Source organism: Phyllostomus discolor, chromosome 5, assembly GCF_004126475.2.
Source record: "Phyllostomus discolor isolate MPI-MPIP mPhyDis1 chromosome 5, mPhyDis1.pri.v3, whole genome shotgun sequence".
NCBI lineage: Eukaryota > Metazoa > Chordata > Mammalia > Chiroptera > Phyllostomidae > Phyllostomus > Phyllostomus discolor.
In genome coordinates, this window is record NC_040907.2 from 14,831,106 (window position 1) to 14,846,502 (window position 15,397).

General features: G+C 46.8%; 1 protein-coding gene across 2 annotated transcripts; it reads right to left on the reverse strand.

Moving 5' to 3' along the window:
* Positions 1–718: 718 nt before the first annotated feature.
* On the reverse strand, positions 719–15,187 carry FUCA1 (alpha-L-fucosidase 1). Of its 2 annotated transcripts, XM_036025525.1 has the most exons (9): positions 14,756–15,187; positions 12,523–12,657; positions 9,861–9,998; positions 7,382–7,487; positions 4,648–4,848; positions 2,925–3,112; positions 1,722–1,821; positions 1,323–1,499; positions 719–1,228 (listed from the first exon to the last, which is right to left on the reverse strand). In XM_036025525.1, the coding sequence occupies exons 1-8, from the start codon at positions 15,121–15,123 to the stop codon at positions 1,359–1,361; spliced, it is 1,377 nt and encodes a 458-aa protein (XP_035881418.1). In that variant the 5' UTR covers positions 15,124–15,187; the 3' UTR covers positions 719–1,228; positions 1,323–1,358. The 2 variants fall into 2 exon arrangements, with proteins under 2 accessions (XP_035881418.1, XP_028369746.1); XM_028513945.2 differs by having other exon boundaries at positions 719–1,499.
* Positions 15,188–15,397: the final 210 nt, after the last annotated feature.

The following is a 15,397-nucleotide window of genomic DNA, read 5'->3' on the forward strand; positions in this document are numbered from 1 at the left end:
TGCCCCAGTGGGGCACCTGGCCCAAAACCCAGGCATGTGCCCTGACCGGAATGGAAACAGCGACCCTTCTGTTTGTGGGACAGTGACCAACCCCCTACAGCCACACCAGTCAGGGTAGCCCTTCCAGCCTTGATGTCAAATTCCTCTCTGTCCTGTAGACTTTTCCATGATAATGCCTGGAATTACATACTATGAGCTTCTGAAATTACTTATTTACCCTGTTCAAATAGAAAATGTGCTTATAACTGCAATGGGTATAAAAATGAGTCGCACTTAGTGAAGAGTGACTTGTAAAAACAATACAATGGGTCATTTATTTCTTCCTTAAGAAGATATCTGTGATGTGAGAAGCCACCCCTCTGTTCTTCACCTGTGGTATGTATGAAACGATTGTTACCAATTATTCCCAAATTTCCCCAGACCTAAAATAAAACCCATGACCGAAGAGTTTGCATGTACTTAGTTCTTTATGGTAAATGCTTTTTCTTTGGTTAAATGTTTTTTAAAGCTTTTCCATATAAAGTTCCTTTTTTTTTTTGCTTGATGCTAAAAAAGTAAAAAGAAAAAAGGAGAATGGTACTAGAAGTGAGGAACAGAAAAACAAAGATACTTCATTTGTTCTGCATTAAGGAGACGCACCCGGCCCTTCTCAAACAGGGAAACGCAATGCTGCGGCAAGTGGTCCATACGGCAACTGGGAAAAAAAAGCTATCACACATTTTTTGGTAGAAATGATTTGACATTAAAATTTATTTGATTCTATTTTTAAAAGCAGGGCAGAATCACATCCATTTTCTTCATAGTATCATTGTGCACAGACTGGATTTCAGAGCCCTTAGCTGCCTTTGGAGAGTTCTGAAGAGCTGACCGTTAGCCTCGCAAGCCTCTTCCTCTCCCTCCGGGCTCTCCTGCTCTGTGGGGGGTGCTGGTGACAACTGATGCCAAATCAGTATAGCAGGTGGTTGAGCTTGACAAACTTTAAATCTCCTCCCATAGGCAACATGGTGAATTGGCTTATTCTTTATCTGAAGTCATTGAATAAGCCAGTCATCAAACAGGGAATGGAGGGAAGGTTGCACTGTAGATAATTTCCAAAGTTGGAAAGGAGGAACTCGAAGCTTAACTGTACGCTTCTTTCTTCTGCTGATGAGAGAGAGAGAGAGAGACATGCTGGCGAGGCGTCTCAGGTCTCTGAGCCACGGAGACAGCAGAGTAAGGCATTCAGTTCCTGTGATTAAAATATGTTGGAAAGCCATCGCTGGGTAGGAAAGAGGAGTTTATTGCAACAACGGTACTGGAAGAAGAAAATCAAAGCAGTGAACTGCAGATGGCGTCCCTTTCCTCTTGAACAGCGACGATCACTCCACTCCCGTCATCTTTATGGTCCAAGCAAACTCCGATGGGAGAGCAGAGGGTGGTAACTGGGGCAGATGAATGAGGAGATCTTCATGGGGACTTTTGGACCACTCCAGATCTTCTTGGATTCCCAGCATAATTATCTGAGGAAAGGAAAGGGCAATGGAGAAAACATGAATGCATCAGTGAGTTATAGAATACGGCTTGAAAATGGCAGGAAACCACCGAGCCGGGCCAGGGCAGGGAAGACAGTCCAAAGGGGGAATAAACATGGGGGAGCCAGGGGAGGAAAAAAGAAGTAAGAAGACCTGCCAGTTCCTTTCAAAACTGTCACATCTCTGCAAGGACTGACTGAGGCTCCTCACCTGTGTACTGGAGGTAGTTTGGGGGGATTTAAGACTTAAGACTCCATTTTCTGGCCATTTCAGGAAAATGGCATACACAGCTGCTCCTTCTGAGGTGTACCTGGGGGAGAAGAGCATCGTTATCAGAGATAACTGGCTTGTTACCCTGACCCCTAAGGTGATTACACGTGATCTCATACATTTCCCTTTCTATTAACCACCAATTCCAAGACCTTGTGTCTGTCACTGATGCCAGGTAAGGTCTGTGGGAAGAAAGCAGCCTTTTCCTGAGATATCTTTTATTTTCCTTCTCTATTGGGTTATAGGTTTTCTTGAAAAATTTTTAACTCTTATACTAGTTATTTCCCATGGAAGCCAGCTGCCTTATTATTCCAATATTTTTTCAACTCCAAATCCATGTGAAAACATCAGAGGATATCACAAGGGCAAGATGTGCAATGAAGACAATTTATTATTCCGAGATTTCACCATGCTTAGAGAAGAGGACGAAAACCACTAAACGGAAGCCCCTCCAGAACTGAGGGGTCAGCGTGTTCGCCCTGATCCAGGGGCCTGTGCTGTATGGCACAACGCGAGCAGATGTCTCTCATCAAACATGCCATATGCGCCTGACACCCTGCTGGAAGCTTCACACCCATTATCTCAGTGAACCCTCACAGCAGCTCTAGGGAGTGAAGCATCATCACCCCACGTTGCAGTTGCAAAAACTCAGGTCCAGGATCAGGTAACTCGACCCATAATTCCAAGTGTGAACCGTGACTTCTCCATTTACTAGCTTTGTGCTCCTAGGCAAGTGGTCTCACCGCTTTGGGCCCCTTTCTCACTTGTAATGTGGGGGCAATAACAGTATCTATTTGGTGGGCCTGTTGAGGGGATTAAATGGGTGGAAAGAAGTTAGAATGGAGCCTTGCATGTCGTAGGTGCTACACAGCCATTAGCTATTACTAATTTTAGGAAGACAAGGTAAAGCGTCAAGTAAATTGACTGATGCTTTTTGCACCAAGCCTATCACTGCCCTCACTAGTCACAGACATCCTGGTGGCTTAAACCATAAACTGGGGTACAAATTAATAGCAAAAGAATGGCTTTTGGGATCCTTCAAGATGACTTCTGGTGTGGCTTCCAACATCACGGACCCGCGGAGAGGCCAGCTCAAGACGGGCCACGGTCTGGTTCCTGCACACGACCGGAGACAAGGCTCACCATACAGACTCGTTCTTTTCCAGTTGAACCCTCCACGGCTTAGAGGAATAGATAGCCTCCCCATTGACGCGCAGCCACTTCCCAATGGCAAGCAGCCTTTCTTGGAAGATGGGAACAATCAGTCCGTCTTTAGTCGGCCCGATGTTGAGAAGGTAGTTTCCTCCCAAACTGACCGTCTGAACCAGTTCCTGGAGGGCAGAAACAAGGACACCCCGGTGAGGGATTCTAAGCCTGGCATAACGCCTAGAACACACAGGTACTCAGAGAAGAAAAAGAATGTAGGGCACCTTCTCTCCCTGCTTTGTGAATGTCCTTTACCCTTTTGAAAAATACTACATATTTTTGTCATTATAAAAGCAAGACAGGGTTAAAGAAGAACACTGAAAAACCCTGCTATGAGATGGAGAAATATGTTAACTCCAGTTCCAGGGAGTGGTCATGGGCATTCCCCTGGGAGGAAAGGGTCATGTGTCAGAAGCCACCGAGTACACGCAGGAAAGCCAGAACAAAGCACTTGGCCATGAAAGGATTGCATGGAGTCATACAGAGAGACTATGGGGATCAGGGAGGAGAGATTTGAGGGGGCGCTGTGGAGGCTTTGGGGAGACAGAAGAGACCTGAAGACTTTCAGGGTGCTCTGTGTGTGCGGGGCTGTGTTATCGTGTATGCTGCCCCGCTGGGAAACACGGTGTAAAGAGATCCGCTCATCCGCGGGCTCGCTTCCCACGGTTCCGGCTATCCAGGGTCGACTGCAGTCTAAAAACATTAAGTGGAAAATCCCACAAATCAACCGTCCATCAGTTTTAAGTACCTCACCTCATCTCATGAAGTAAGCACTGTGTCACCTCGCATCATCACAAGAAGAAGGGTGAGTATGTGCAACCAGGTATTTCGGGGGACCAAATTCATGTAACTTTTATTACAGTATATTGTTATAATTGTCCTATTTTATTACTTATTGTTTTTAATCTCTTACTGTGCCTAATTTATAAATTGAACTTTGTCATAGATATGTATAGTATAGGGTAAAACATTATATATATAATAGAGAGAGAGAGAGAGAGAAGGAGGGAGAGGGAGAGAGGGAGTGTCCGGTACTATCCTTGGCTGCAGGCATCCACTGCGGGTCTTGGATCATGTCACTGAGAATAAGGAGGGACTAAGGTACATTCTTCAAGGCTTCTAGTGGGATGTGTGTGTGTTTGCTTGTTTATTGTGACCTCAAACAGGTGCACTTTGGGGCAACCCAGAAAGATGAAGGTTGTATACAGAAAATTCTAAAAAGGAGAATTTGTTACTGTACCCCAAAGACACCACACCATTAACTTCTTATGTTTTCTTTCAGTCTTTTTTCTATGTAGTTAATTTTATACAGTTGTGAGTTTAAGTCATTTTTTCACTCAACCCTCTAAGCAGTTACCCGTATTACATTAATAAATATTTTAATGATTAAGGACAACTCCCGAATCTACTTAACCACCCCTTTACGGTTGCAGGAAATGGAAACAACCCACGCGTCCAGCTGAAAATAACCCCGGGGAAGAACGTTTCTGTACATAAAACTTTCCTCTGTGGTTACATTGATTCCCTCGGGACAGGTTTCTCCGAGTACGTCGACAACCCAAAGGTCCCACGCACCTGTGCGCTCACCCGGAGCGTTTCCGCCGCGCTTGGCTAGAAGGCGCCTTTGGGACGGCGGTCACCTAACTCACGGGGGCCTTACCGCGATGATTTCAGATTCGCTCGCGGTGTCGGATATGGACATGGTGCGGCGGTAGCCCCAGGACCACTTGTCGACGGAGGTGCACATCTCCCACTTGTGGTCCGGCAAACTGGACGGCTGGAACTTATCTGCACAGTTGTAGTATCCTCCGTGGCGACAGGAACAGTTAAAACCCCAGCGGTCGTTCACTACCACCTCGTCCTAAAGGGGGGAAGCGTACTGGGTCATCCAGGGTAGATGCCTTGCCTTCCCCGCGTAAGGCAGCGTGACACCTTAAGAGTCCATTGGGACGCAAGGCGCAGACTTAGCCCAGAGCAGCGATTTTCAACCTCTTCCATCTCGTGGCACACATAAACTAATTACTAAAACTCTGCGGCACGCCACAAAATATATATTTTTGCCAATCTGACAAAAACAGGTATACTTCTGATTCATTCACATCCTATGATTATTGTTGTGTGGGCTGTTGTCATTTTTGAATTTGATACTCTAAGAGAATAGAGGTCAGTGCCCCTGCCTAAGTAGTCAGGAACGGCAGGCTTAAACATTCTTGCAGCGCACCGGCTGAAAACTGCTGGTCTCCCAGAGCCGTAGTTCTCAGCTGGGGTCCATTTGGCCCCAGAGGAGTTTGGCAAAGCCTAAGGGAGACTTTGGGCTGTGGCGACTGGGGTGGTACTACTGCCATCTAGTGGGGGAAGGCCAGGGATGTGTTAAACTTTTTACATCGTCAAGGACAGCTTCGTCACAACAAAGAAATAAATACGCAGCCCTAAATGTCAACAGTGCTGAGGTGGAGAAACCCCGCTCCAGTGATCTGTCACAATAGAGCTGGCACAGCCTGTTTCAAAGATTACCTTGTAAACCACTTATTTCATCAGAGGAGAAATGCAGAGAAGACCTGCCCGAGGTAATAACCCCAGGCAGTTTCGACAGCTGAGACTATGAATCAGGTATCTGGGCTCAGCCCAGGATGCTTCCCACTGCATGACCCAGGTAAACAAATCAAGCATTCTTTTCCTTCCTTGGAGGTTTAGCTGAACTATGAGAAATCATTACACAGAATATATAAATGCAAATGTCTCCTCCCACTAGGAGGCTCATGCTGGGGCACTTAAGGTGAATAAAACAGCGTTCTCGCCCTCCGAGATCCAGCAGAAACTAGCTGAGGAGACAGAGGTGTGAACAATTATGACATTACATCAGAGTTCATTACCTAGGGATTCACATAAATGGAAGAACCTGACTCAGGATGTTTCCTAACACTTCTAGGAGAGAATTTAATCGTCAGTAGCCAGATTTAGTTTACGTTTGACTGACATGAATTATGTGCCTAACTAAGTCAAAGCTGTTCTCAGGGTTGGGGATAGCAAGGACTGCCCCAAACCCTTGCCCTTATAAAGTATAAAGCTGACACTTCGGTGAGAGAGACAGATAATAAACAATGTAAATGATACCTGGAATATGTTAGACCAGGTGAGCGCTGCCAGAAAGAGAAGGCAGGGAAAGACGTGCAGTGTGACCGGGCGCGCTGCAACCCTAGGCGGGGCGGGTGCACTGCACTGAGGGCTGCGGAGTGAAGACCTGCAGGCTGCACAGGAACTACAGACGGAGGGGATGGTAAGGAGAAGGGTCTATTTCTCCTAAAAGTACTTTCCTAAAGTGACTATTGCTCCACAATAACAGTCTTTCCTGATGCATGGGAAAGCATTCAGAGCCCTGGCTGGGTAACTCAGTTGTTTAGAGCATTGTCCCAGTAAGCGAAGGTTGCAAGTTCAATCCCCGGTCAGGGCACATACACGAATCAACCAATGAAAGCATAAATAAGTGGAACAACAAATCGTGCCCTTCTCTCTAGAATCAATCAATCAATAAAAAGGTTTTTAAAATAAAAGAAAGCATTTAGAACAAGAGTGGGAAACCAGGGTCCACGGCATCCCACCCAAGGGTCCACAGCTAGGCCGCCCTGTGTGAGGACCCTTGGCGGAGAACCACGATGCCGTGCCACTAAAAGTCCCCACGCATTTGGCAAGTCCCAGAAAACCACTCTCACTTTGTCCCTATTTGTCACATAGGATCTCTTTTCCTTTCTTCCCATTTTCTGGTTTATGAATCTACCAAGACAGCTTAATTCAAACTGTTCTTATACATAGATTTTTCTAGATCCACAACGAATCCAGGACGTGTAACATTTCTGAAACTTCCTACAGTGAGGACCAAGACTGGTGCCACTCTGCACGTGCACCACAGCACACGCCGTGATCGGACCGCTCCTGTGTGGCGTGGCCGTGTTGACTGGGGGGGGGGGGGGGGGGGGGGGGGGGAGGAGGACAAAGGTCCCTCAAGAATCTGGATATAAAGGAAATAAAACTTCCCCTTGAGAGGTAAACTACACAATCAACAAAGACTAGGTGAAGTTGTAGATATTTGCATTTTACTCCTATCATTTAATGCTATTGGTTTGGTATATTAATTTTAACAAGATTTAAACCTGTGTGGTCAAAGTCAAGAATTAAAGGAGAAAAGATAGTCCCTCTACTTAGAGGAAGGGGAAAGAATTAAAGGTGAAAGGACTTGACCATCCGTGAAGTCCCCGGGTCCCTGCCGCCCCCATGGGAACCTTGCTGTTTATTGTCACTGCTGCTGTCTTTGTTGTTGTTGTTACTCCAGAGCTTGTCTCTTTACATTTTTTTAAATCACAACAGATAAGTAAGGGAAAAGCCATAGAACCACGTGCCTTGACTGGGCTGTCATTGTAGAGCCAGGACAGGAAACCTGTGGAGTTCCAGTAGCCGTCAGGAGCCTCCCAGTCCCCGTCGGACCAGATCAGGTCGGGCTTATACCTGAAAGACACGCAGCAGCACAAAGCTCACTGCCTGAGCCCGTTCGCGGTGACGTCTTATGAATCCTTCTTTACAATGCGGTCAGGACTGCAAAGAGTAATTAAAGATTAGCTTTCTTCCACTTTGGAAGTACCATAACTTACTACAGGGCAGAGACCGTGGAAAATGAAAGAGACAAAAACCACCACTTACACACAAAAAGCCTCTGCTCCCATAACCACTGTTAAATACACAGCATTTTGGAATATTTTCCCCTCATCTTTTTCTTTTAATGACTTTTTAAAAAGTAGAGTTGTGCCCTGGCTGGCGTAGCTCAGTGGATTGAGCACGGGCTGCAAACCAAAGTGTCGCAGGTTCAATTCCTAGTCAGGGCACATGCCTGGGTTGCAGGCCATGGCCCCTAGCAACTGCACATTGACGTTTCTTTCTCTCTTTCTCCCTCCCTTCCCTCTCTAAAAATAAGTAAATAAAATCTAAAAAAAAAACAGTAGAGTTGGAATCAGTATTATACAGTTTGGTCTCCCACCAGCAACTAATTCCAGCTAAAAGAATGCTGCTCCAGCCCTGGCTGGTGTGGCTCAGTGGCTTGAGTGCCAGCTTGTGAACCAGAGGGTCACTGGTTTGATTCCCCGTCAGGGCACATGCCTGGGTTGTGGGCCAGGTCCCTGATTGGGGGGGCATGCGAGAGGCAACTGATGGATGTATCTCTCACACATCCATGTTTCTCTCCCTCTCTTTGTCCCTCCCTCTCTCTCTCTCTAAAAGTAAATAAGTAAAATCTTTTTTAAAAAATGGTGCTCCAGAACTATAGGATTAAAGTTTTTACTTTTGAGATGTATGAAGAGCTTGAACTATTCTCTCCAATGCATACCTTTGGACAGCTAGCCAGAGCTTCGACCACAAAGGATTTGTAGAACCACCTGAGCCACAGCTGCACCTTTCATGTGTTATTACTCTGAGTCCTATGAGGCGTGAGTGTGAGTGTATACCTGTAAGGTACGCATCATTAGTCCCACCTTAGAGAGCGAGAATCTGATGCTCAGCAGGGCAGTTTGTTTTAGGTGAAAAGGCCTGTCAGTAAACAAGAGCTGGAATTCGAATGTAAATCTGCCTGCTGCCAATTCCTATGCTGTATGTACCCATAACCAGGACAGCAAATAACTCCAGGAAAAAGACTGCCTGTTTCAGAGGCAAAATATAACATCATCTGCATTTCACTCTGTGTGAGAAACTGTACTAGGCATTTTATATTCATTGCCTCATTAGTTCTTACAGTGACCCTATGGCGTAAATCATCCCCATTTTGCAGGTAAAAAACAGAGATCTGGGAAGATGAAGTAGTTTGGTCAAGGCCACACAGCCAGTAGGAAAAGGAACTGGATTCCAGATCCAGTTCTGTCTGACTCCAGGCCTCTGCTGGTCTCTTACAACCCTACGGTTTCCTTAGAGACACTACGTGGATGCAAGGCGGGTCCAAGTCCAAGTCCAAGTGCCTCTCTAAGTAAGTGAGAGCCCAGGCAGAGACGGCTGCTCCTTGCCCTCTAGCCGCCCCCAGGCGCGAGAGGGGCCAGCAAGGAATAAAACAAGGCGAGACAGATCCCAAAGTAAAAGTGATCACTTTAAGTGATATTGATAATAATAATAACACTCTGTAGGAGGCATGGTGACAGATGTTTTTCACATATTACTCTGAGCCCTATCAGAAGGCATTATTATCCCCACTGCACAGTGAGAATCTGGGGTTCAGAAGGGTGATCTGCTTAAGGCTTTTTAAAAAAAGATCTATTTATTTATTTTTAGAGAGGGAAGGGAGGGAGAAAGAGAGAGAGAGAGAGAAAGATCAATGTGCAGTTGCTGGGGGCCATGGCCTGCAACCCAGGCATGTGCTCTGACTGGGAATTGAACCTGCGATGCTTTGGTTCACAGGCTGCGCTCAATCCACTGAGCTACACCAGCCAGGGATCGCTCAAGGCTTTTTAAGCAACAGGAGTCAGGATTCAAATGCAAATCTGTCCAAGGCCAACTCCCACTCAGGGCTTAGGGCCCGCCAGATGCTGTTGCCTCTCTAAGATCCTAACAAAGAGAATGGCAGGTGCAGAGGGACCCGAATGGGGGATCTGACTTACTACCATCCTGGGTTCCGTTTGACTGTTTCAATTTATAAAGGTAATATGACCGCATTACAGAAGTTCAGAAGAGTGGGAGGAAAAACACATGTCATCTCAATACAACCACCACTTTCACTGTTCCGACGTCCTCTAGATTTTTCTCGTACTCCATCTTTGCTCCTCTCCCCCCGACAGAACAGTACCCTACAGAAAGCTCTGACTTCATTCAGAAAAGTCCTAGCCCCCAAATATTCCTGTGTTTTACCTGTTAACCAGGTCGTACAGCTCTGGCATTGTTTTCGCAGTGACAAAATACTGTGTTTTGAAGCCGTTTTTCTTATCGAGCTGGTAGAGTGGATGGAACCATTCGAAGAGCGAGTGATAGAGCCCGTAGCGTATGTTCCTGCAACAGAAAAACAGGACAGCAGCTGTCACGTGGCGAAGAGAAAACAGTCTATCTTACGAAAAACAGCGGCAGCATTTTTACACCTCAGTGAGACACACCCACATGAAGGCACGTGGTGGTGGTGGGGGGTCCCAAACCATTCAATTATCTCTGATCAGTCAATCACAACGATTGGTTTACTGTGTTTTTGATAGTATGCATAAGTACATTTTACACATAAGTACTTTTTAAAACTTTTTATTTATTGACTTGAGACAGAAACATCAATTTGTTGTCCCACTTATTTATGTATTTGCTGGTTGATTTCCCCCACATCCCTGAGGTTATTTATTTATTTATACATTTTTATTGTATTTTTTCATTACCATTTAGCCCCCTTCTACCCTCTCCCCCTGCAATCCCACACTGGTATCCACGTCCATGAGTCTTTTCCTTTTTGCTTGATCCCTCCACCCCCTAACCTCCCCGCCTCACCCCACAGCTGTCAGCCTGCTCTCTATCTCATTGGCTGATTCTTGTATGTGCCTTGACCAGAGATCAGACCCACAGCCTTGGCATATTGGGATGATGCTCTAACCAACTGAGAGCTACCTGGCCAGGGCTATACACAAATATGTTAACATCAAATGTCATTTAAACCATCTTTCAACTTTTAAGTCAATTATCTCAATAATAACATGGAGTCCATTTTTAAAAAAAAAACATTTTCTCTATCAATCATAATACATATTGTAGAGATATTGAAAAATAGAGAAAAGTATAAAGAATAACATATCCACAGGAACAAACTTAAAGGACACATGGACAAAAACTAGGGGGAGGGTGGTAATGGGAGGGAAGTGGGGATGGATGGGTGGGTGGGCTGGAATGGGAGTAAAAGGGAGAAAACTGTACTTGAACATTGATTAAAATAAATAAAAGAAAAAGAAAAACAAACAAAAAAAAAGAGTTTACACTTCACTTTGTACAGCAAATCAAGTAGAGCACTTGTTCATTAATGGAAAATTAGCACCCTGAGAAAAATGTTGGCCATTAATGATAGGGCACTAAATTCATGAAATTACTTTCCTCAGTAAAACTAACTATAAATAATTAAATGTACTGAAGGAAAGAAAACCAGACCACCCTGGCTGGTGAAAATGTCACTTTATAAAGTTGCTCTCTATTTCGGCCACTTTTACTTTCCTATTGAATAAACATGACTGTTAACTCATTCTGCCAAACAACAACAATAAAAAATCTGGTTAAGAAAAAAAAAAGAATAACATATCCAAAATCTTATCCCTCAGGAAAAAAAAATCATTAGTAACATTTTCCACGTAGTTGAAATGAATGATTATTGGTTTGTTTCATTTATCTACTATTGACTATGAGTTTTTCATATACCCAAAGCAAAACGTGGTTGAAGTGACCTGTTTTCATACACAGTACAGCTTGCTGGAGTTAAGGCTGGTGAGAGGAACGGAAACCCTGGGAGGCAAGTAGGCAGCAAGGTGCATTGCCACACAGGCAAGGCAGACAGAGCTGGCGTTAGTTATTTCACCACGTGACTCCGGAACCAAAGAGATACAAAGAAGATAAAAATCAAGGACCCTCAAGTCTGAACCCAATCAACCCCTCAGAGGTTTACAGCAGGACAATGGTCTACGCACATCACTGGGAAACTGAGGACTGAACAGGGGGCAGGAGTCAGCACACACTTTCCTAAAGGGCCAGGCAGTATTTCAGGCTTTGCAGGCCTGTGGTCTCTGTTCTAACTCCGAAGCGGTAACATGAAGGCAGCCATAGACAGCACGTAAGTGAATGGGCACAGCCATGTTCCGATCAAACTTCATTTACACACACAGGCAGTGGGCCCACCCCTTAAACAGGACACCGAGTTTACCAAATCACAACAGAGCCGAGACTGGGCAAATACCACTTCTCCTCCTTACAGGCAGACACACCCAGAACTGTGGGGTCCGAAACCAGAAACCCTGATTTTAAATCCTGCCGCTGCCACTTCCTATCTTGGCAAGTTACTTAGTGGCAAATATTGGGGAGCATTAACCAGAATCAACCCAGTGGCTCCTTACCTTACTTTTTGCTGCTTTCAGCTCCCTCTAGATCTATCATCTACCCAAACCCCCGCTGGGTGCCTGCAAGGGTCTGTGCTGATGACTCTGTGGAACACACAGATGACAGACCCAGTCCCTGGCGTTCATCAGACACTGGAAAAGGGCCTGGGTCGGAAGGCTTTCCAAAAAGCATCCTTCTCAGAGTACAAATGGGCCCTTGTGGTCTACGCTGGGTATCCTTCCCCCAGCTAGACAGAGCCAGAGCCAGGAGTTTCTCTGATGTTGTCCTGTTTGGTCACATAAAAACTGCCAAGCATCAAACTCTGCTAATTCCAAGGCCAGAGGCCCCTCAGGTTCCGTGCTCAACGGAAATTTCAAAAGTACCCAAGAGTGGAGAAGGCAGGGCACAGTGGATGGCTGCTAGATCAGAAGCAATGACGGATCACCCGTCTGCAGACACACACCTCTTCCGGATGGCGGTTCCCAGCTCACCAACCAGATCTCGGTGGGGCCCCACATCCTTAGAGTTCCAGTTCCAGGACACAGGACTTGGCCAGTTTGTGAAGCCTTCGTGATGCTTTGTTGTCAGGACTACATACCTGTGGACATCAAAACCACATGAGCAGAGGAAGTGGGCAGTGGGCCATGAACATGAACCTACCCAGCATGACCGAGGCCTTGGAAATGGTTGAAACTGGCTCTCTGAACACGGAACGGAGAGAAACATCCATTGGTTGCCTCTCACACGCCCCCAACCAGGGACCTGGCCCGCAACCCAGGCATGTGTCCTAAGAATCGAACCTGCCACTTTCGGTTTGTGGGAATGACGGTTAACCTACTCAGCCACACCAGTCAGAGCTGTTTAGCTTTTCTGAAGTCTTTGCTCTAAAGAAGAAAGAAACCTCTACAGGAAATAGCAGATGATAAAAAAAAGTAAGCTGTTTGTTTTACCAAGCCCACATGAATTGCCTCTCATTTACAGAGGCGACAAAAGTCTAAATGAGCTGGGGGTAAAGGCAAGGGTTGAAATAACTGCCAAATTACTCAATATTTCACTTGCTTTTATGGCCGGGACGGGGGTGGGGGGGTTGGGGGGGTGGAATCCCAGAGATAATTTAATCACTGGCTAGAGGGAGGAGCTCTAAGACTTTAAGGGTCAGAAAGTATTTCAGGCTTTGTGGGCCCTAACTCTTTTAAAATGTAGAAATCACTCTGGCTGGTGTGGCTCAGTGATTGAGTGCCAACCTGTGAACTAGAAGGTCGCCAGTTTTACTCCCAGTCAGGGCACATGCTTAGTTGCAGGCTGGGTCCCCAGTGTGAGGGGCAACTGATCCATGTATTTCTCACGCATCGGATGTTTCATTCCCTTTCTTTCTCCCTCTTTTCCCCTCTCTCTAAAAATAAACAAATAAAATCTTAAAAATGTAAAAATCATTCTCATCTCATGGAACTTACAAAAAACAGGCAGAGGACCGATCCCTCTGGCTGTGTCTAAAACCTCTGGTTTGGGGAAAGAACCTTCACCTTGGAGCGGTGAGGTTTGGAGTCTGGGACATCAGTCCCCTTCCTCTACCTAGGCCAGTCACCTGGTCCCTGAAAAGAGGCCTGGACAGAGAATGTTTCCCACATTTTAATTTTTTTCCGATTTTGAATTATGGCTCTCTCAGGCTCCTAGAAGATAGAGAACACCTCCTCTGTTTATTCCAGCCTTATAGTCCCACACACTAAGCGTCACTGTAATTGCTTAGTACAAGAAATCTTAAAGTCCAAGAGGAACTGAAACCTGGAAGATGACTGAAGAGACAAGGGTCAAAGGCTCCTCTAAGCCAGGAGCCAGAAGACCTGACCCTCTCCATTCTTCCTCTTCTCCAACCCACCGCCCTCCCAGCAACCAAACTAATCCTCCTCCTAGAAGCTAAGGGTAACCATTCCCTGGCTTAACACCTGGCCACATACTGCCCTCAGGGATCACTTCTTCAAGATTGGCCTCAGCCTTCAACAACCTCAGGGCTCCTGGTCACTGTCCTCCCCACCTCAGCACGCTCCACTTTCAGTTCTCCATCCGGTCACACGAGAGCTCCAACAGTTCCCAAGACAATTCTAACATCTCTTGAGCGCTTTCATGTACAAGGACCCTTCATAAGAAGAGCAGATGAACGAGAATCTGTGCTGTGGCCCCAAATACTGCTCACCAGTACTCCCTTCCCTTCCCCTGCTCACGGATACTAAAACTGAAAGGAACTAACACAACCCCTTTCTGTAGCCTTGGAAGGGGGCTGCAGGGAGGTGAGATGCCGTGTTGAAATTCACAGCTGAACTAGGACCACACTCCCTACCACTTGCTTAAAATCCTGATCGTGTTGTGGACTTGGAATGGACAATGAGGCATCACCTAGCTCCATCCTCTCGACACACAGGCGTTGGTATTGAAGGCTTTCCCACCCACCACCTCCCTGAAAATTTTATTTTCTTCTAGTCCTCAATCCAGACGCACCTTCTCCTTATGATCAGGCATGCCACATTCAATTCTGCATCCTTCAGGGGATAAAACACATGACCTAGGGGTATCTTAAGTCTGACTGACGGCTGTGTGAGCCTGGGCAAGTCGCCCCAGCTAGGCTCCCACCCGCCGAACTCCCGTCCCATTGCTCGGATCCCGGGAGGAGGCGCTCCGCCGGCACCCGCAGCGGCACTCACTTGGCCCCGGCGGCCTGGAAGAGCTTGGCCCAGTCGTCTGGGTCGAAGAAGCGCGCAGTGAACTGCGGCCCGAAGTCAGCGTAGCTGAAGCCGGGAGGGTAGTTTTCTCTCATGAAAAGCTGGTACGGCAACGATCCCTCACCCTTCCAGTGCCACCAGAACCACTCGCTGCCCCAGGCCGGCACCGAGAACACGCCCCAGTGCACGAACACCCCGAACTTGGCCTCGTCGAACCAATCCGGCAGTGGCCGGGAGTCCAGGCTCGGCCAGTCCGGAGTGTAGAGGCGCTGAGCCCCGAGCGCCGACTTGGCCGCTCCGAGAACCAACAACTGCAGTAGAATCTGGGTCTCCACCGCCCAAGACTTCATTTCGGGAGATGGGATCTCTGCCTCTCCACCTCTCCGCCTCCACCAGCCCCTCTTACTGCGCAAGTGCTGGCGCGAGGCCCCGCCCACTCTAACTAATGATTGGCTTGGAAGGAAAAAGGGGCGGGTCAGCCGCGGCCTTTTCCGCTACTGAGTCTCACCACCGTCCCCCCCCTCTAGTTCGCTGTCCCCGTCGAGCTCTCCGGCGCTTAAAGAGAGAAAGACGCAAGGAAGCGTTGACAGCGGTCCACTGATGGTCTCAGAAAAACTTCAGAAG

Bases quoted from the DNA above. Each gene is read 5' to 3' on its own strand.
- FUCA1 (XM_036025525.1), bottom strand. From the start codon at position 15,123: ATGAAGTCTTGGGCGGTGGAGACCCAGATTCTACTGCAGTTGTTGGTT. The intron at 7,488-9,860 runs GTAAAACACAGG...CGTGTCTTTCAG, and splicing joins CTGTACGACCTGGTTAACAG to GTATAAGCCCGACCTGATCT. The intron at 1,500-1,721 runs GTGAGGAGCCTC...TCCTTTCCTCAG, and splicing joins AAACTACCTCCAGTACACAG to ATAATTATGCTGGGAATCCA.